At 38.6% G+C, this 21,680-nt stretch overlaps 2 protein-coding genes across 11 annotated transcripts in view; one reads left to right on the top strand and one right to left on the bottom strand.

Moving 5' to 3' along the window:
• Positions 1-21,680, top strand: part of Rfesd (Rieske (Fe-S) domain containing) — a 34,006-nt gene that overhangs the window by 5,082 nt on the left and 7,244 nt on the right. For 5 of the 9 annotated variants that reach the window (XM_039102505.2, XM_006231706.5, XM_006231709.4 and 2 more), the window contains exons 2-4: positions 1,696-1,862; positions 1,955-1,989; positions 10,809-16,288. In XM_039102505.2, the coding sequence (XP_038958433.1) occupies positions 1,697-1,862; positions 1,955-1,989; positions 10,809-11,072 (465 nt within the window). In that variant the 5' untranslated portion in view covers position 1,696 and the 3' untranslated portion in view covers positions 11,073-16,288. Of the gene's footprint in view, positions 1-1,684; positions 1,863-1,954; positions 1,990-10,808; positions 16,289-21,680 lie in introns of those variants that run through there. The other 4 variants (XR_005500308.2, XR_005500309.2, XM_039102503.2 and 1 more) reach the window with 3 other exon arrangements.
• Spata9 (spermatogenesis associated 9) overlaps positions 13,905-21,680 on the bottom strand; it is a 38,037-nt gene continuing 30,261 nt past the window's right edge. The window contains exons 4-5 of one of the 2 annotated variants that reach the window (NM_001106399.1): positions 20,329-20,424; positions 13,913-14,376 (exon numbers count right to left, since the gene is read on the bottom strand). In NM_001106399.1, coding sequence (NP_001099869.2) covers positions 14,092-14,376; positions 20,329-20,424 — 381 coding nt within the window. In that variant the 3' untranslated portion in view covers positions 13,913-14,091. Of the gene's footprint in view, positions 14,377-20,328; positions 20,425-21,680 lie in introns of both variants that reach the window. The other variant, XM_006231705.5, reaches the window with a different exon arrangement.

Here is a 21,680-nt window from a genome sequence, read left to right as displayed (position 1 = left end):
TCTATTGTGGAATAGTTTTTTAAAATACCATATATCTTAGTTTTCATTTAACAATTGTCTTAGTTTGGGTTTTAATGCTGTTCAGAGACACTGTGACCACAGCAACTCTTACAAAAGAAAATATTTAATTGGGGCTAGCTTACATGTAGTTCAGAAGTTTAGTCCATTATCATGGTGGGAAACATGGCAGCATGCAATGCTTGAAAAGGAGCTGAGACTTCTATATCTTCATCTACAAGCAACAAGAAGGGACTCCCACCTTAGGCCGAGCCTGACCATGTGTGAGACCTCAAAGCCCACCTCCACAGTAACACACTTCCTCTGACAAGGACACACCTCCTATTAGTACCACTCCCTTATGGGCCAAGCATTTAAACACATGATTCTATGGGTACCATTCCTATTCAAACCATCACAACAGTTAAATGCTAAGTTAAGCCTTCCACCCCAATCCACATGGTAGGGATAGAACTTGTGGCGTATGCTAGTCATCCCATTCTTTACCACCGAGCTGCATCCCAGCCCAACTAGGTTGAACAAGGGTTGACTGAATTTCAGAGTACTTCCTAAACTTAGTTTGTGTAAAGTTTATACACTGAATGAAAGAAAGCTCTTGCTTCTCTGAACCACATCAGGACACATTTCTTCTTCCATTCATGCATGTTTTAGAGCCCAGGCTTATGATGCTATCCTATCTTGTACCTGGTTTAGCTGTCCCCATTGTTACAGTAGCTGATGAATTCCCTTTTCTAAAGCTCCTTCTAATAAACTCAGTAATATTTTATTCCTAAGTAAATGTTTTCTGTTTTTAAACTCTGTTTTACTTGCTTTTAAATGAGTCAGAGTTTTTCCTTCCTAACATTTTAAGGTTTATTATATTGGAGCCATATAATCTAGGTCCAGATTCTCCTTTAAACAAGTTGGATATGTGGGCATATACACACAAAATGTTAACCTCAGGCTGAGATATCCAATATGATATAGCTTCCTGTTTGGTCAGGTAAAAGGTGTGCTAACTCCTTATGTATGCGACAGTATCAGTGTAGTTTAGAAGGTTGATTGTGGGTGTCACCTTCACACAGTTGGAGGACTTGAAGTTAACATGTGCTTTTCTGTATATTGTTAGTAGTAGGAGCACTTCACAGGTACCTCTTAGTGTGTTTAATAACAGTTTCCTGCAGTAGTGCGGGGCATTATTTCCTACTTCATTTCCTTTTCCATATGTAATTCTCTATCTTGCATAAAGCAGGTTGTAAACCTCATACTGGAACAAGTTCACACAAGTATAAAATCGCTAAGATCAAACCAAAAGGGGCTACAGCAATGGCCTAGTGGTTTAAGAGCACTGGCTATTCTTCCAGAGGACCCAGGTTTGATTTCCAGCCCCACATGGTTCCTTCATTCCTCTGTACCTCCAGACCCAGGGCTCTGATACTGTCTTCTGGCCTCCTCAAGCACCAGCCAAGTATGAACATGTGGTACACAAACATACATGCAGGCATACACATAAAATAATATACATACCTATACATATAAAATAGCTTTTTAAAAGGGGATTAAAAAAAAAAAAGAAATGAAATAAAACCTAGGATTGCTTCAAAACTTTACAGTCATTTCATTTTGGTTTGGAAGGTTATGTCTGAGGTAAACATATGTTGAGCTTTCCTCCCATCCCTTCCTCTCTTTGCTAAATAGCATGGACCCTGAAATCTCTGAACAGGATGAGGAACAGAAGACGGTCTGTGTTGGCAGAGAAGAGGACATTAGGAGGTCAGAGAGAATGACAGCTGTTGTCCATGGCAGAGAAGTGGTCATTTTCTACCACAAGGGGGAATATCATGCAATGGACATTCGCTGCTACCGTAAGACTTGTCTTCATTTGTAGAATCTGTATATGTTTACCACAAAACTATCAAGATTCATTTAGTAACTAGATATATCCATTCCTCTTCAGATTCTGGAGGACCCTTGCACTTGGGAGAAATTGAGGTATGTAAAGTTAAATTTACTCTAGACAAACTCAAACGTTTCTTACATTCTTATTATTTTATTTTGTTCTTTATTCAAAATTTGATAATTTACATTCAATTCTACTTTAGTGGTTTCTACATGATTGTCATTATTCTCATTTATTCTTAAAATGTAAAGAGCATCATTTTCCAGACAAAATAATAAGTATGTCCTTTGAACTAACAAATATACTCTGTTAGCTACTCTGTGGATATAATTGCACAAATATTTGATAGGAAAAGCTTGCTGCAGTATCACTAATATGGAAATTTTAGGATCATCTTATTAATAAATATAACATAGCCATGCTTTGGAACATTGTGCACTCATTAAATTAATGAAGCGAGCCTATCTGTGCTAATATGGAGGGACATTAACAATGTGAATATTCAGAGCAAATGGAGTAGTTCCTGTGGGATGACGTCAATATACAGGTGAGGCAGGTACAAGATAGAAGGAGGCCTCTCATTGGATGAGAAGGAAGGATGGGCGGGAGAGAAGTTTGAGGAAAGAGGAGGAGACTGGAGTGGAAGGAGAGAGGAGACCTGAGGGACAGCAGAGTAGCTGCAGGAGAACATGGAGGCTGCCGTTAAGATTTCATGCTGTACCTTAACAGGTTGTTATGAATGTTTTTAAGGGATGGATGAGTGCAGAGCTTTGTATGTTAGGTGGGCAATTATATCTTATCAATTGGATCAAAGGTTATTGGGTTGCGTGTTCTTTCTTGTGGTGATTTGACTTTGGGAGTGTGTGGCAGCAGAGACACTGGGACCCCACAGAGTTGGAATGTGTGCTTCTGCCAAGATATCTACTAGATATCTTGGGGCATGGTGGTGCCGGATCTAGTGGGGATAAAAGAAAACCATTTTTTATAATTTTACAGCAACAGTTTCAATAAACTTGTATTTCTTGAAACATTTTTATTTATATACTGTGTACTTTGAATTTTATGAGTATGTATTCTGACTTAATACAAGGTATTATTCAATATATTATATAATAATAATCAATACAATAAAAGTTTTTCATAGTATTTGAGAGAAACCAAATTTTGAAATATTACCTGAAGAATTTGGGGAAATTACCTTTGCTTTTTTTTTCTTCCCTTCATCTATATTGACATGGGTATTTCTTATTTACATTACAATTGTTATTCCATTTCCCGGTTTCCGAGCCAACATCCCCCTAACCACTCCCCCACCCCTTCTATATGGTTGTTCTCCTCCCCATCCTCCCCCCATTACGGCCCTCCCCCAACAATCACGTTCACTGGGGGTTCAGTCTTAGCAGGACCAAGGGCTTCCCCTTCCACTGGTGCTCTTACTAGGCCATTCATTGCTACCTATGAGGTCAGAGTCCAGGGTCAGTCCATGTATAGTCTTTGGGTAGTGGCTTAGTCCCTGGAAGCTCTGGTTGGTTGGCATTGTTGTTCATATGGGGTCTCAAGCCCCTTCAAACTCTTTCAGTCCTTTCTCTGTTTCCTTCAGTGAGGGTCCCGTTCTCAGTTCAGTGGTTTGCTGCTGGCATTCGCCTATGTATTGCCATATTCTGACTGTGTCTCTCAGGAGAGCTCTACATCCAGTTCCTGTCAGCCTGCACTTCTTTGCTTCATCCATCTTATCTAGTTTGGTGGCTGTATATGTATGGGCCACATGTGGGGCAGGCTCTGAATGGGTGTTCCTTCTGCCTCTGTTCTAAACTTTGCCTCCCTATTCCCTCCCAAGGGTATTCTTGTTCCCCTTTTAAAGAAGGAGTGAAACATTCGCATTTTGGTCATCCTTCTTGAATTTCATGTGTTCTGTGCATCTAGGGTAATTCGAGCATTTGGGCTAATATCCACTTATCAATGAGTGCATACCACGTGTGTTTTTCTGTGATTGGGTTACCTTACTCAGGATGATATTTTCCAGTTACATCCGTTTGCCTATGAATTTTGTAAAGTCATTGTTTTTGATAGCTGAGTAATATTCCATTGTATAGATGTACCACATTTTCTGTATCGATCCCTCTGTTGAAGGGCATCTGGGTTCTTTCCAGCTTCTGTCTATTATAAAGAAGGCTGCTATGAAAACATAGTGGAGCATGTGTCTTTTTTATATGTTGGGGCATCTTTTGGGTATATGCCCAAGAGAGGTATAGCTGGTTCCTCAGGTAATTCAATGTCCAATTTTCTGAGGAAAGTTCAGACTGATCTCCAGAATGGTTGTACCAGTCTGCAATCCCACCAACAATGGAGGAGTGTTCCTCTTTCTCCACATCCTCACCAGCATCTGCTGTCACCTGAGTTTTTGATCTTAGCCATCCTGACTGGTGTGAGGTGGAATCTCAGGATTGTTTTGATTTGCATTTCCCTTATGACTAAAGATGTTGAACATTTCTTTAGGTGTTTCTCAGCCATTCGGCATTCCTTAGCTTTGAATTCTTTGTTTAGCTCTGAACCCCTTTTTTTAATACGGTTATTTGTCTCCCTGCAGTCTAACTTCTTGAGTTCTTTGTATATTTTGGATGTAAGCCCTCTATCAGTTATAGGATTGGTAAAGATCTTTTCCCAATCTGTTGGTTGCCATTTTGTCCTAACAACAGTATCCCTTGCCTTACAGAAGCTTTGCAGTTTGTCGATTTTTGATCTTAGAGAATAAGCCGTTGGTGTTTTGTTCAGGAAATTTTCTCCAGTGCCCATGTGTTTGAGATTCTTCCCCACTTTTTCTTCTATTAATTTGAGTGTATCTGGTTTGATGTGCAGGTCCTTGATCCACTTGGACTTAAGCTTTGTACAGGGTAATAAGCATGGATCGATCTCCATTCTTCTACATGCTGACCTCCAGTTGAACTAGCACTATTTGCTGAAAATGCTGTCTTTTTTCCATTGGATGGTTTTGGCTCCTTTGTCAAAAATCAAGAGACCATAGGTGTGTGTGTGTGTTCATTTCTGGTTCTTGAATTCTATTCCACTGGTCTATCTGTCTGTCTCTGTACCAAGACCATACAATTTTTATCACTATTGCTCTGTAATATTGCTTGAGTTCAGGGATAGTGATTCCCCCAGAAGTCCTTTTATTGTTGAGGATAGTTTTAGCTATCCTGGGTGTTTTGTTATTCCAGATGAATTTGCAAATTGTTCTGTCTAACTCTATGAAGAATTGGGTTGGAATTTTGATGAGGATTGCATTGAATCTGTAGATTGCTTTTGGTAAAATGGCCACTTTTGCTATATTAATCCTGCCAATCCATGAGCATGGGAGATCTTTCCATCTTCTGAGATCTTCTTTAATATCTTTCTTCAGAGGCTTGAAGTTCTTATTGTACAGATCTTTTACTTGCTTGGTTAAAATCACACCAAGGTATTTTATATCATTTGGGACTATTATGAAGTGTGTCGTTTCCCTAATTTCTTTCTTGGCTTGTTTCTCTTTTGTGTAGAGGAAGGCTAGTGATTTATTTGAGTTAATTTTATACCCAGCCACTTTGCTGAAGGTGTTTATCAGCTTTAGTAGTTCTCTGGTGGAACTTTTGGGATCACTTAAGTATACAATCATATCATCTGCAAATAGTGATATTTTGACTTCTTCCTTTCCAATCTGTATCTGTTTGATCTCCTTTTGCTGTCCGATCGCTCTGGCTAGGCCTTTGAGAACTATATTGAGTAAGTAGGGAGAGAGTAGGCAGCCTTGTGTAGTCCCTGATTTTAGTGGTATTGCTTCAAGTTTCTCTCCATTTAGTTTGATGTTGGCTACTGGTTTGCTGTATATGGCTTTTACTATGTTTAGGTATGGGCCTTGAATTCCTATTCTTTCCAGGACTTTTATCATGAAGGGGTGTTGAATTTTGTCAAATGCTTTCTTAGCATCTAATGAAATGATCATGTGGTTTTTATCTTTCAGTTTGTTTATAAAATGGATCACATTGATGGTTTTCCATATATTAAACCATCCCTGCATGCCTGGGATGAAGCCTACTTGATCATGGTGGATGATTATTTTGATGTGCTCTTGGATTCGGTTTGCCAGAATTTTATTGAGTATTTTTGCACTGATATTCATAAGGGAAATTGGTCTGAAGTTCTCTTTCTTTCTTGGGTCTTTGTGTGGTTTAGATATAAGAGTAATTGTGGCTTCATAGAAGGAATTCGATAGGGCTCCATCTGTTAAAATTTCATGGAATAGTTTGGATAGAATTGGTATGAGGTCTTCTGTGAAGGTCTCATAGAATTCTGCACTGGGCTCTTTTTGTTTGGGAGACTTTTAATGACTGCTTCTATTTCCTTAGGAGTTATGGGGTTGTTTAAATGGTTTATCTGTTCCTGAGTTAACTTCCGTACCTGGTATCTGTCTAGGAAATTGTTCATTTCCTCCAGATTTTCAAGTTTTGTTGAATATAGGCTTTTGTAGTAGGATCTGATGATTTTTTGAAATTCCTGTGGCTCTGCTGTTATGTCTCCCTTTTCATTTCTGATTTTGTTAATTTGGACACACTCTCTGTCCTCTTTTTAGTCTGGCTACGGGTTTATGTATCTTGTTGAATTTCTCAAAGAACCAGCTTTTGGTTCTGTTGATTCTTTGTATAGTTCTTTTTGTTTCTATTTGGTTGATTTCAGCTCTGAGTTTGATTATTTCCTGCCTTCTATTCCTCCTGTGTGTGTTTGCTTCTTTTTGTTCTAGAGCTTTTAGGTGTGCTGTCAAGCTGCTGATATATGCTCTCTCCTATTTCTTTCTGCAGGCACTCAGAGCTATGAGTTTTCCTTTTAATACAGCTTTCATTGTGTCCTATAAGTTTGGGTATGTTGTACCTTCATTTTCATTAAATTCTAAGAAGTCTTTAATTTCTTTATTTCTTCCTTGACCAGATTATCATTGAGTAGAGCATTATTCAACTTCCATGTATATGTGGTCATTCTTTCCTTATTGTTATGAAGACGAGCTTTAGCGCGTCGTGGTCTGTTAGGACACATGGGATTATTTTTAACTTTCTGTACCTGTTGAGGCTGTTTTATGACCGAATATATGGTCAGTTTTGGAGGAAGTACCATGAGGTAGTGCAAAGAAGGTATATCCTTTTGTCTTAGGATAGGATGTTCTATTAATATGTTACATCCATTTGGTTCATGACTTATCTTAGTCTTTCTATGTCTTTGTTTAATTTCTGTTTCCATGAGAGTGGGGTCTTGAAATCTCCTATTTTTATTGTGTGAGGTGCAACGTGTGCTTTGAGCTTTAGTAAGGTTTCTTTTATGTATGTAGGTGCCCTTGTATTTGGAGCATAGGTATTTAGGGTTGAGAGTTTATCTTGGTGAATTTTTCCTTTGATGAATATGAAGTGGGCTTCCTTATCTTTTTTGATGACTTTTAGTTGAAAATCGATTTTATTTCATATTAGAATGGCTACTCCAGCTTGCTTCTTCAGACCATTTCCTTGGAAAATTATTTTCCAACCTTCTACTCTGAGGTGGTGTCTGTCTTTGTCTCTGATGTGTGTTTTCTTAGGCAGCAGAATGCTGGATCCTCATTACGTACCCAGTTTGTCAATCTGTGCCTTTTTATTGGGGAATTGAATCTATTGATGTTGAGAGATATTAAGGAATAGTGATTGTTGCTTCCTGTTATATTCGTGTTTGGATGTGGGATTATGTTTGTGCTTGTCTTCTCTTTGTTTTGTTGCAAAACGATGTTTCTTGCTTTGTCTAGGGTGTAGCTTGCCTCCTTGTGTTGGGCTTTACCATTTATTATCCTTTGTAGGGCTGGATTTGTAGAAAGATATTGTGTAAATTTGGTTTTGTCATGGAATATCTTGGTTTCTCCATCTATGCTAATTGAGTTTTGCTGGATACAGTAACCTGGTATGGCATTTGTTTTCTCTTAGGGTATATGTGACATCTGTCCAGGATCTTCTGACTTTCATAGTCTCTGGCGAGAAGTCTGGTGTGATTCTGATAGGTCTGCCTTTATATGTTACGTGACCTTTTTCCCTTACTGCTTTTAATATTCTTTCTTTGTTTTGTGCATTTGGTGTTTTGACTATTATGTGACAGGAGGAGTTTTCTTTTCTGGTCCAATGTATTTGGAGTTCTATAGGCTTCTTGTATGTTTATGGGCATCTCTTTAGGTAGGGAAGTTTTCTTGTACGATTTTGTATTTACTGGTCCTTTGAGTTGGGAGTCTTCACTCTCTTCTATACCTATTATCCTTAGGTTTGATCTTCTCATTGAGTCCTGGATTTCTGGTATGTTTTGGACCAGTATCTTTTCCGTTTTACATTATCTTTGACAGTTGTGTCGATGATTTCTATGGAATCTTCTCCTGGGATTCCCTCTTCTATCTCTTGCATTCTGTGAGTGATGCTTGTATCTACGGCTCCTTGTCTCTTCCTTTGGTTTCCTGTATCCAGGGTTGTCTCCCTTTGTGCTTTCTTTATTGCTTTTTATTTCCATATTTAATATCTTCACCTGCTTGTGTTCTCCTGTTATTCTTTCAGGGATTTTTGCATTTCCTCTCTATAGGCTTCTACTTGTTTATTTATGTTTTCCTGCATTTCTCTAATGGAGTTCTTTATGTCTTTCTTGAAGTCCTCCATCATTATGATCAAATGTGATTTTAAATCAAGATCTTGTTTTTCTGGTGTGTTTGGATATTCAGTGTTTGCTTTGGTGGGAGAATTGGGCTCCAATGATGCCATGTAGTCTTGGTTTCTGTTGCTTGGGTTCCTGCACTTGCCTCTTGTCATCACATTGTCTCTGGTGTTGCCTTGTTCTGCTATTTCTGACAGAGCCTAGACTGTCCTGTAGTCTTGTGTGTCAGGAGTGCTGCAGACCTGTTTTCCTGTTCTCTTTTAGTCAGTTATGGGAACAGAGTGTTCTGCTTTCAGGCGTGTAGTCTTTCCTGTCTTCTGGTCTTCAGGTGTTCCTGTGGGCATGTGTCCTGAGTCCACCAGGCAGGTCACTTGGAGCAGAAAAGTTGGTCTTACCTCTTTTCTCGAGCCTGCAGTCGCTTCTCAGATTTGGGTTTTAGTTCTCCGTGAGGGCAGCAACCAGAAGGGCCTGCCCAGCCTTTGCTCGGGACCCTGTGCACAGGGGGCCCAGATGGCACTAGGCGTTTTCCTCTAGAGTCAGAAATGTTGGCAGAGAGTAGTCTCCTTTGGCCTTCCAGGCGTGTCTGCCCCTCTGAAGGTCTAGCTCTCCCTCCCACGGGATTTGGGTGCAGGGAGCTGTTTCAACGGGTCCCTTCAGATCTGGGCGGTGTCTGGACCGCCGTGTCCCTATCTTCCTGTTCCCAGAGGCCCTATACAATTTCCTCTTGGCCCAGGTATGTGGGCAAGGGTGGGCAATACTGGTGGTCTCTCCTGCCCTGCAGTCTCAGGAGTGCCCACCTATGTGGGTTGTGAGCTCTCTGTCCCATGGGGTTTGGGAGCAGGGAGCTGTGGGTTGGGATCTTCGAGGTTCGGGCCCCAACTAGAAACCGGAAGTGCCCAGTCCTGGAGGAATTTTCCTTTGTGAGTCCTGAGTCCACCAGGCAGGTCACTTGGAGCAGAAAATTTGTTGTTACCCCTGGTCTCAAGCCTGGAGTCGCTTCTCAGAGCTGGGTCTCAGCTCTCCATGAGGGCAGCAACCAGAAGGCACCTTTGCTTTTTTTATACTCCAAAACTAGTTATCTAATATGTCTTCTTCCATTTTTGTTTGTTTTATTTTGTCTAATTGTACAAGCCTTCATGTTAAGCATATATTTTCCTGTTCCAAATACATGGCACGGGGCTGGGGATTTAGCTCAGTGGTAGAGCGCTTACCTAGGAAGCGCAAGGCCCTGGGTTCGGTCCCCAGCTCCGAAAAAAAGAACCAAAAAAAAAAAAAAATATATCGTACAAACCAAATACATGGCATGTATTTGTTATGAAAAATGTTACTATTTGCTCATAACTCTATGGAACTCATATTAGCAATCCTCTGTTTCTGGTGTACTGGGCTGCTAGCACATGTTTGAGAATGCTATAGTATTGTCTCTAGGATTGTAGTCTATAAAGAACTTGCTACTCAATGTGTGAGCCACCCCCGCCAGCACTCTTAGCATGTTGGAGTCTCTTAGACATGTAGAACCCTGCTTACTGAATTTAAACTGACAGCTATGTTTAAAGCAGATCCAGGTGCAGCCCATGCTCCTTAAGGCTTGGCAGCATTTCATTAAGACAGTTCGAAAGTGGGGATCAAAAATTGCATGTCTGTTAGCTTTGCACACATGCCTTTAGTAACACCTAGGCCTTACAGTGAAAATTCCTCTGGAGGCACTATAAGCCCTGCCCTCTTTCTGCCACAGAAGTGACATTAATGTAGATATCTCCTGAGTATAAGGCAGTGAGGTCTTCTGCCAGCTAGTCCTCCCCTGCTGGAGCTCCAGCTCACAAAGTTCTAGCTACAGAAGGGGCTTGATTGTCCTCAGATTAGGTTTACTTTATGTTGAATAACTTGTTGGTAGGAGGGGGAGACAAGGCCTTCTGTCCATTTGTTATGTGTGTATGGGGACAGCCTTGTAGAGGCTGCATTTCCTCATCTATCCGTGGGTTTCTGTGCCTTCACCTACAGGCTTCTCACTGGCAGGCTCCTTTCTGTTTATGAGATAGTCTCACTATGTAGTCTAGGCTGGCCTTAAGTTCAAGAGCCTCTTGCCTCAGGTCCCAGGCAAGCGCTGAGATGACTTTTTCGTGCCACTCCTCTTGGTGGTGTTCTGTAGCCTAGTCCTCCTGCACTAGATTAAATCTGAGATCTATCCTAAATACTTTAAGGTCAAGACTATTAAATCTGGTTTTTTCCCCTCCAGGATTTCAATGGACAATCATGTATAGTTTGCCCGTGGCATAAATACAAAATCACTTTGGCAACAGGAGAAGGATTATACCAGTCTATAGATCCTAAAGACCCATCAGCAAAACCCAAGTGGTGCTCCAAAGGAGTAAAGCAAAGGATTCACATTGTGACGGTGAAGAATGGCAACATTTATGTGACGCTTTCTAAGGAACCTTTCAAATGTGACTCTGACTATTATGCCACTGGAGAATTCAAAGTGATTCAGAGTTCTTCCTGATAAAACATGTACAGCAGCCAAAAAATGTGTGTATGTTTGAAAATATTTTAAAAGTAATTTTGTTTCAGTACCAAAGATGGATTTTTTTTTTCCATCATAGGAGCGTGTGTCTTGTCAGGGGCTGGAGAGATGGCCAGAAGCTAAGCGTTCTCGCTGCTTTTTCAGAGCACCTGAGTTCAGTTCCTAGGGCTCGGATCAAGTGGTTCAAAGTCCCCTGTGATCTGTGACTCTCACTCTTAAGGATCTGATGCCCTCTTCTGGTCTCTGTGGACACCTGCACACACAAGTCATTTGCCATAAATAAAAATAAAAGCAGATGTTTTTTAAAGTGTTAAATTTGAGAAGTTTAAAAACACATTTACTTTAGTATGGTTTCAGGGCCCCACCCAGGTCAATAGAATACATTCCATCTTTCTCAGGACTGATTGGAATCTGTACATTATAGGCTGGACACGATCTGTTTAAGAAGCATGCAGTTAACTCAGAGAAAACACAGTTGATAAACAGACTAAGCAGAAACTTAACAGGAAAAGTGTAAATGGGTAAAGACACATTTTCCCAATCACATTGTGTTTTGTTTTGGAAAATTTTCATAATTCAAAGTTACTTGCTTCAATAGTCCCCAGCAGTCCTCTGTTCCTCTTGCATTGCTGTGCCGACAGACTGTTGACTGCTTGTATTTAATTATGGTTTTTACAATTTTAAAGGTAAAATTTAAACACACTGAGATCCTTGAATTTTAGTTGTATTATATACTTTTGCTTACAAATGTTTAGCACATGTCTTACATGTTAAAACTGCTATCAAAAAAATGAGGTCAATGTTTATGTTGAACTTAAAAATGAGAAACTCAAAGCTAGTTTTAGTTTTAGCTAGAATTAGTGGTGGTACACACCTCTAATTCCAGCATTCTGAGGCAGAGGTAGAAGGATCTGTGAGTTACAGGCTAACCTAGTTTACATAGTGAGAGTCTATCAAGCAGGGGACTGAGGAGTGCGAGATGTAAAGACCCAGTAAAACTTAGCCTGCCCGCCCTGTCTCTCATACCTTAGCAAAGACAGATGTAAAGTCGCCTGTTCAATGATCCAAAGAAATTTACCTAAATGAAACTTTCAAGTAAAACTGTAAAAGAGTTTTAGAGAACATTGTGTATGTGTACAGTTTCCCATAAATGTGTAGACAGCAGAGATATATTTTGTTCCTCAGAGTTTACAAGCAGGATAGATATTCGCTTGGTAACACCCTGTTTAAACCATCAGTTAGTTTTGACCAGTACTGTTCTAGCTGCCTGGGACCCATATCATACTTTTTATTCAGGATTTAGAGCAACACCCTGGGTATCTGTCATGTAGAAGTTAGCAACTCAGTAAAATATAGGCGTAAACAGGGCCAGAAAGGATATGTAGGCTATGAATTCAGCATAAAGACTGTTAAAAATAAAATCAAATCTCAAAACATGATTTTTCATGATGTGGGATGAATTAAGTACTTAACATTTCAAAGGATTGTACCTGGGCTCTTGATTTGTTGTAAAGATCAGTGAAAGACCTAGAGAGATGGATTGGGGGTGCAGTGCACACTACTTCTTCTGAGAGGACTGTTGCTTTGGATCCCAGAACTCACATTAGTGACTTACATGTGCTTGCACCATTTGCTGTACATTCCCTTTTCTTTGGGCATATGGGTTACATGACAGAAAGTATTTGTTACTTGTTTCTAGAAATGCTAATCAGCCAGGCTTGGACTTTCTCCACAGTGTTTTACATCAGCAGTTAGTCACGCATGGGGTTCAGAAATGTGTCATCTCTGAGGGGAGTTCATACCAGCCTAGTAGTTCTTAAATGGGTACAAAATCTTATCATGCATTAAAATGTAAAGTCATTCCCCTTTAGGCAAAAACTAGGACCTTGGTTTATAGAGCCAAGAATAGCAGCCTTTCATAAGGAGCCAGTGGCAGTGATGACTGTGGACTGGGTTTCCTCTTCTTAATCTGTGTCTTTAAATTTGAAAATTAAAGTGTTCCTGTAGTCCTGGTTTCTCAGGGGGCTGAGGAAGAAGGATTATTTGACCCAGGAATTCAAAGTTAAAATGAGGATATAGCCAAACCCCAATATTAAAGAACAACCCCCACCTTATTGCGTCCTGTCGTAACATACAGAAATCTCATCAGATTTGCAAGTAACGTTTTGTTTTACAAGTTTATGGTATGTATAAGTGTTAAGTCCTTCATAACTTCCCAAGTCAGTTACAAAGTCACCAGCAGGGAGACTCAGCTCAACAGCCTGCAAATAGAAATATACTTCTACTATTTCTGAAGATGATGTGTAGCATTTTTTTTAAAGTTTTTGTCTGCATCACACTCACCTGGTGCCAGCAGAAGCCAGAAGAGAGGGTTAGATTCCCAGTGACTGCAGTTACAAAGAGTTGTGAGCTACCTTGAGGATGCTAGGAACCAAATCTTGGTTCTCCGTAAGAGTACCAAGTACTCTTAACCATTGGGCCATCTCTCCAGCCCCAACATGCATAACATTTTGCATTTCCAGATGAACATTCAAAATACTTCTTAAATAAAAATATAAATGAATTTTGAACACATCCATATTATAAACACTGTGTAAGTTCTAACACAACAAAATATGAATTCTCTTATTAAAATTACTGTATAGTCAGGGCTGGGAAGAGCTCAGTAATTAAAAGATGGTCTGCTCTTCCAGAGGACTTGGTTCAGTTGCCAGTATCCATGCCCTCAGAGTTCTGATACTCTCCTCTGGCCTGTACAGATACCTGTATATGTAGGAAAACAAAAATTAAAAAACACTGGGTAGTCATACGTATATTGTACATCAAGATTCATTTTATTTTCTATTTCATTTAAATACCAGAGAATGATGTCATAGTTTCCCTTCTGTGTCCCTTCTTAAAAGAGCATTCAGCTTACATAAATTGGAATGTCTGATGAAATTTACCTGTGGATAGGTAACTATTGAGCTCTCTAAAGTGGTATTTTTGTCCATATTTCTCATTCATTTAATTCAGCCGATTGGTCAAATACAGAATGTAGAACTTGGATCTTGTTGCTCTGCATGCTGGCAGGAGGCTTGGGTTGATCTGAGAGGTGGTCTGGCTTCTCTGGCAGTGACCTGTAAGGTTTCGCTTTGATTTCACCTTCAGAAAACATGGGCTCCGAGAGCACGGGTTCAGAGAAGGCTTTTCTAAAATTCTTGCTCTCTCTATTTTGCCTTATGGATTCTTCTTCTTGGAAAATGTTCTTTATCTTTGCCAGCACAGCATTAACACAGACTGCCTGTACCAAAATCCAAAACAAAATGAAACAGAAATGTTGAAAAATAATGTTTCCCTTTAAGGTACTAACAACCACAGACAAAAAGTAACATGTCTAATATAGTCAATCTACATGTTCTAATTTAAAAAACCCTTCCTTTGAGGAAACCCTGACTCATGGCAAGTGATAGATCGATTCCTTATCCTAAATATGGAAAGGCATTTAAATAAAACATGCATAAAAATAACTTCAGAAGTGAGAAATACAACAAGTTTAATCTTAACTTACTCTTCATCACTAATGACGTCGATGATGGAGCCAAGGAGTGAAAGACAACAACCATTCCCTGAAGCTAAACAGAACAGCACTAGTTTGCCTTGCACAAGAACTGCCTCAAGTCGACATGAGGACAGCAAACATTCAGGGCTTTCTTTCTCTCCTTCAGATTTCAACGCACTTTACTTTTCTCAGAGAACTCTTATTATTACAGCACATGGCTTATATGCTGTTACATTGCTGTATCACAATGATAATTTACCCTCTCCCTCCTCGTACTAGTCCCAGCCCTTCCCTCGTAGTCCTTCCACTAGCTTATGTCTTCTTAAAAATCATTCTGGTTTCCACACAATGAGACAAAACATACTATACTTTTCTTTCTACGTCTTTTGTCTTCTCCTAAATGACCTCAAATTCCATTCTGTAATCTTTTTCCCAAATGTTATAATTTCATTTCATAGGTTTCCTTTGCATTGATCTAGATGATGATATTTTTGTCTTAATTCTATTTAATACTGAATTAAATATTGGTTTACAAATATAGATCTATCCTAGCATCCCTGAGATGAAACTGACAATTATGATGATGTTTTAACATATATTTCTGAGTTCAATTTGCAAGTACCTTATTAAGGATTTATTCACCTAATTAGTTTCAAAGATGATCAAGTATTATCAAAGATTATATTGGCCTATAATTTTTTTCTTCCCTTTTCTTCCTTTCTCGTTTTTCAGATTTGTAAACCTTGTAGTAATGGCTTAAAATGTTTTGAAAAATAGTGTTTTGTGTGTTGATTAAAAGAATGTGTGTTTTGCTACTGTTGTATGGAATATTGTGTAGACATTTATTAAATCATTGACCCTTAGTGTACTTAACGCTATAATGTTTCTTTGTCCATATTTTTGTCATGATGGTCTGTGTGCTGGTGAGAGCAGGGATACTGAAGTCACCAACTAGGATTGACACAATGGTATTGTAGTCTTAGCTCTCCTTGTATGCTTGTTTAATGAGTGATCCAGTCTTCAATGTATATAGATTTATAACCATTACATCTCCTCAATGGACTGTTCCTCTTATAGTTTGGATGTAAAATGTTCTCCATAGGTTCATGGGCTGAAGGCTTTGTCCCAGATATGGACCTATTTTGGGAGGTGCTAGTAATTTTAGATGATGGGTACTTCCTATAATCATTATTTCGTTGGAGGTATATTCTAGGGGTTATATCTTGCCTTGTCCACATCTCCTTCCCCTGCTTCTTCTCTGTCATTAAATAATAAGCTTCTGCCACCTGCCTCCACTGTCATGCTTTACTCCAATGTGAGAGCTGTGGAGAAAGCTAGCCTTTGCTGAAAGTTCTCACACTGTGAGCCAAAATCAACCTTTCCTTCTTTAAAATTGTTTCTTTCAGTTACTTGTTTCAGTGATGAAAAGCTGCCTAGTACAATTCCTTTTGCTGATATATAGTGACCTTGTTTTTTATATTTTCTGAACATTTTGTCTTTAAGTCTCCTGCTTGGTTTCTGATTTAATTTTCTAGAATATAATTTTCTGATATTTCATCTTTAGTTTTTGTATGACTATGTGATGGATGTGCGTTTCTTGCAGGCAGAATTTCTTGTATCTTGTTTTAAAATCCAATAAATCATTTTGAAATTTTGTGTGCGTATGTATGTGTGGTATGTACATGTGTAAGCATATGTTTCTTTTTTTTATAACTTGGTTCATTCAATGCTAGTTAGTCATAAACGTATCCTTCTAATTATGTCACTTTTTGAAAACCATTTATATGTTCATAACATATCTTTTGTTCACTTGTCTTTTGTATCTGATACTTATGCCTTACAGATGACCTTGTTTATTGGTGAGGCTTGAACGAATTTTCCTTTTTCTAGTTTGTTTGGTTCTTTTTCTGAGTTTCATCTTATTGCTTATATTGACTTGCTTATTTTATTCATCTGTTCATTTGTATTCTATTCAGACTCAGTCATCATTTTGAAAAACAGCTGTTTGAATTCTTTATCATTTGTATGCTTCAGTATCTTTGGGTTCACTTTTATAAACTGTCAGAAGAATGGTGCTACCTTATTTTCTTCATAGTACTTGTATTTCTATATTTATATTTGTACATCTACTAGAATGGATATCTTTTCTACTTTATGCAAAGGTCTTCTTAATGAGAAGCCTTCTCCTGAAAGTTCTGTATGACCTATCACTCAAAGATGAAAGTAATCACAGTACAACAGGAAAACAAACCTCCTGGACATAGAAACACAACAAGCAAATAAGAAACAAAACATCAATACCACCACCAATAAGAATAGAAAAGAAATAGTCAGGAATAGTACAGAATAAACTAAAGAGAGCTAAGATGGAAATTTAAAAATCTAATTAAAAGAAAAAGTAAAATTAGATGCAAGGAAAAAATAATGTAAGGAGGAAACACTAAAACTCCCTCCTAACTGAGGTCCATGGATTGAGAAAGTTACCTTCTTTGTCCTCTATTCTTCCATGTGTGATTGGTAGGGAAAGGGGATAGTCTGTCACAGATAAGGCCTATGGTCATTAAATTTCCCACCTGACAGGCAGAGCTGTATACAGTTTGAACCTTGTTCTGCACTGCCTTGCATTTTCCTCTTGGCTTGGTCAAGGATATGCCTGTGGCAGATCTGTATTCATAAAAAGGCTTTCAGTATGCATGGCAAGAAGACGGAAGTGGTAAGGGGGCTGGATGGGCACTGCTCCTCTCTTGAAGTTTGGTTCTGCATGAACCCCAACAATTTTTGATAGGTGAGTGCTCTCTTAGTCCAGATGCCCTCCATCTCAATCTCCCAGGGCATTGGCAAATGTCCAAGCCAAAGTGTATCTTTAGAGGCCCAATAGGGTGTGGGAAGCAAACAGACTACTGACCTCTGACTGGTGATAGGGCAGGGATGGGATGGAGAGAACCCTGTGGGAAATGAAGAATCTACTGCCCTTTCTCTGAGCACTTTCAGCCCAGTTCTTACAGTAAAGCACTTGCTCTTCTCCTTCCCACAGAGGAAAGTGCCATTGACCACTGTGCCCTGCAGTTCACACTTTCCAGTGCCTCTGAATTGTGACCGCTCTGTGTAGTCTGAAATCCAGAGTAGTTCAGTCTTTAATAGTACCCTTCTCACAGTGAATCCTGGCTCCAAACTCTTAAGAAAGTGTGAGCAATAAGTCACCTTCAAAACAAATCACAATACTGGACATGTAAGGCTTATATGGACTAGGGGTTTCTCCACTGCTAAAACGGGCTGATGGTATTACTGTGGCTGTCTGCACTTTGCCTTGCTGAGTATTCTGGCATGAAGACATCCCCTAAGCCTTGCTGGGGACCTAAGTTGGAGTTTCCAATTTGTTTTCTCTGAGTTGCCTTGCTGTTTCTTTGTCTTTTAGCTCTTGTTCACCTGTTTTGATTCCTATAGCTTTTTCCATTTTCTTTCTTCAGAATATACTTTGTTGTACTGACTCTTCCCACTTGCAGAGTCATGTAAAGGACATTTCTGTTCCACCATCTTCCTACAGAAGACATCAGTGCAGTGCTTTGAAGGTAGATTCAGTTCTGGTTTTCTTGAAAGGATAGCAGTGAACAATTGGGGCTTTCAGCTGTTCTCCTGCCTCCTGACTGTCCTATAAAACACTGCAACATACATGCTCCTTTGTCCCCTTCAGTTTTGACCCTGCCTCTTCTACCTCTTGCTTGCTGGGATTATAGGCTTGCAAACCGTACCCGATTCATATATGCATTGCTTGAAACCAAACCTAAGACTTTTGTGCATAGTAGGCAAGAACCCTACTAACTGAGCTGCATTATATTTCCAGCCCTCCCTGACCAATCTAGAAGCAGCTTGTCAACACACACACCAGTTGTGGGAAAAGTTTAATACTATTATATATTGTAATATGATAAAAGTTGACAAATATATAAGTTATGATGAAATAAAAATTGTTAAGAGAAGTTTTGAAAGGCCAAAGTAACCAAAGGATATGCCATGTTCATAAATTAGAAGAATGTAACTGGTAACTTATAAAAACATTTTTATGAAGGTCCAGTGATTCACCACAAAACTGGACTAAGAATAGACAAAACAACTAGACATAGAGAGTTTATAAACAGTCCTACATACAAATAAATTTAACTTGTGACAATAAAGTTCCTGATAAGTAAGGGTAGATTAGTTGGGTGCCATTGGGCTGTGTGTCTCTTAACTCATACCAATTTCCACATAGATTATAAATCTATAAGTGAAAGACAATATAGCTTCTAGAATATAACAGATGAGAATGTTCTCATCATCTTGAGTGTAGGTCATAATTTATTTAAACAGGAAAAAAACCCACAATATAAAGAAAAGTATTAGTAAAGTAAACTACATTAGAATTAAGAAATTGTACATTAAAAGATTCTGCTATGCAAATGAAAGGATAAGTCATAGGATGAAAAAATGAAATTTACCTATATGATATCAAACAAGAATATCTTGAAATATATTTTCAAAGCAAAATCAATAACTTAGAGAGTTAGACATCTCTCAGAAAAATAAAAGACTTTAACAGAAATTTATAGACAAGACATCCAAATGCCCAGGTAATTTATGAAATGGAAATCAATCTCATTAATAATCAAAGACATGTAAATTAAAATCAATATTATAATATGCACTTTCAAAAATGACTAAAAATAGAAACTCTTGACAGTATCAAGATGATACTAATGATAACATATAGGACTGTTGTGATCTGCTAGGATGTTTTAATTGCTAACACTCACTTTAGAAGCTTTTTGCAACATCTATTAGTGATAAAATGTATGCAGATCTGATAGCCTATTGATTTCACCAAAGAACCTGTCCAAAGACATGTATGTTCAGACTAGGAAGAGTCTAACCTACCCATGCATAGTTGAATGGCAGAAGGAATGCAAACTACTAGAACACTCTACAACAATGGTCAGAAATGGACAGCTACAGAGTAACGCCTCTGTAATCTGAGCAGCTGCAGAAAATGTAAATGAAAGTGTATATTATAATTCAATCTATGTACATTCTAAAAAGCTGAATTGCCCACAAGTCAAAATAGTAGTCACTTAGATGTGAGAGAGGGAAGAATGGCTGCCATAGACAATGAGGTTTGACATACGAGTAAAGTTGAAATAGACCAATAGACTTATAATAACTCAAGGCAAGACCTTTCTTGTATTATGTTTTTAATAAAGCATATATGGATATTTATTAACGAAGGGAAACTTATAATTGATAAAACCTTTTATATTGTTATCATAAACAGCACTTATAATCAAAATGCAGTACTGTGTTCTTCAAAGTCACAGACCCCAAATAATGGACTAAAGGTCTCATGAGACAATGGCAATAACAAGTCAATAGAACCCCCTCAAAGCAAATGTTAAACTGTTTTGACTAAATTTCTCTAAATAGTAATTAATTTTGGAGAGATAAAATAATTCTAATTCTATAAGCGAATTGGACCGGGTGGTAACTTTGGCTTTTCAGAAGAGCAAACATCTAATCTGAAATCATTTTGCATAGGCAGCACTGTGCCTTGACTTAGGACTGGTAACATTAAAGCTAGTGCTAGATGACACCTTAGATACAGGGCCTGCCGTCTTCAACAAGGCATGAAGTACCTTCATCTCTACAATCTAGCAGTTAACTTACCAAATAAATTAGCGCTGCATAAGAAGCATACATTATGCTAGTTAAGGCAGTTTTTGCTGGAAAAGAAATGATTTCAAACAAAGAACCTTTTCTGACCTGCAAAAACAAAGCGAAAGTTCATTAAAATGAAATTTTCAATGTTTCAATGTTCTATTTCACAATATTATTCTGAGAAGTTAAAATTTTTACCTAATAAAAGGTATCTGTATTTAGTTATCTGTGCCTTTTCACACTGTGAAGATGTACTAGTTCCTGCTTCTCCTTTTAGCAAGAAGATGCTTCCTTTTACTAATAAAAACCTGTGACAAATATACACAAATCTGAAGTCTCTATTTCGGAAACCAGAACTATTTCAATGTTTAGCTGTGAAATGTGTTCACTAGGAGGGATTCCCTAAATATTAGAAAAATTCTTTGTCTTTTTCTAACACTCGTAATCATTCTTTACTAAATTATTCACAACCTCAATTAAGCAAACAGCAATCAAAATACTAAGCATTTCCTGGAGATTAATGACCCGCTTAGAAATGTTAATCGTGGGGCTGCTGTAGGCAGTCATGACCTTAGATGAACGTTAAGCTTCAGGCAAGTCTCTGCTCATAACCAGCCTGCTGCCCTGAAGGGTTTATGCTAATAATGAATTTGCCTCTTACGAGTTTCTGGTTTCTGGTAGCAGATGTTTTTGCCTTTAACATATCAGTATAACATATTCAGCTTAAGGGGCTCATTCCTATGGGGTTACCTCTGTTGTTTTGAACAGGCTATGAAATGAGGGCCTTTAGATAAATATTTCCTTCCCTCCAGCAGTGAAGTAGCAGTTAGCCATGCTCCTCTGAAGTAAGAGCTAAGCCACATGAAGCAGCTTCAGTGACTGTCCAATGATAGGGCTGTAACTAATAAAATCATAGAGAGGCACAATGGATAGTGCATGCATGCTAAGAACAGTGTGTGCATTGCCCTTAAAAATTATTTATAATGCTGAGACTGGTGCTTCAGCTCAGTGGGAAAGTGCTTGCCTGGCATGCACCAGTTTTGAGTTATTCCCTGGCATCACCAAAAACCAAAATAAAATTACCCACACATAGGAGTGGGTAAATCCAGCTATTTGGGGGACTGAGGCAGGAGGATTCCTTCACCACAGCAATTTGAGGTCAGCCTGGGCAGTATAGGAAGATCTCATTTTGCAAAGGCTATTTACACTATCCTTCTCCTCCCTACCCCCCTCCCCAAAAAGCCAAAATAATTACTGATAGCAGAAAGGTTAGGAAAATGAAATCTAACCGATAATATATTCTGTAATCTTTAAGAACATGCTTCTGAAGTGTATATAATAACATTTTATTGAATAAACAC

Source organism: Rattus norvegicus, chromosome 2 (genome assembly GCF_036323735.1).
Source record: "Rattus norvegicus strain BN/NHsdMcwi chromosome 2, GRCr8, whole genome shotgun sequence".
In the NCBI taxonomy this organism is placed as follows: domain Eukaryota; kingdom Metazoa; phylum Chordata; class Mammalia; order Rodentia; family Muridae; genus Rattus; species Rattus norvegicus.
Note: the sequence above shows the minus strand (reverse complement) of the source record. Positions and strands in the feature narration are given on the sequence as shown.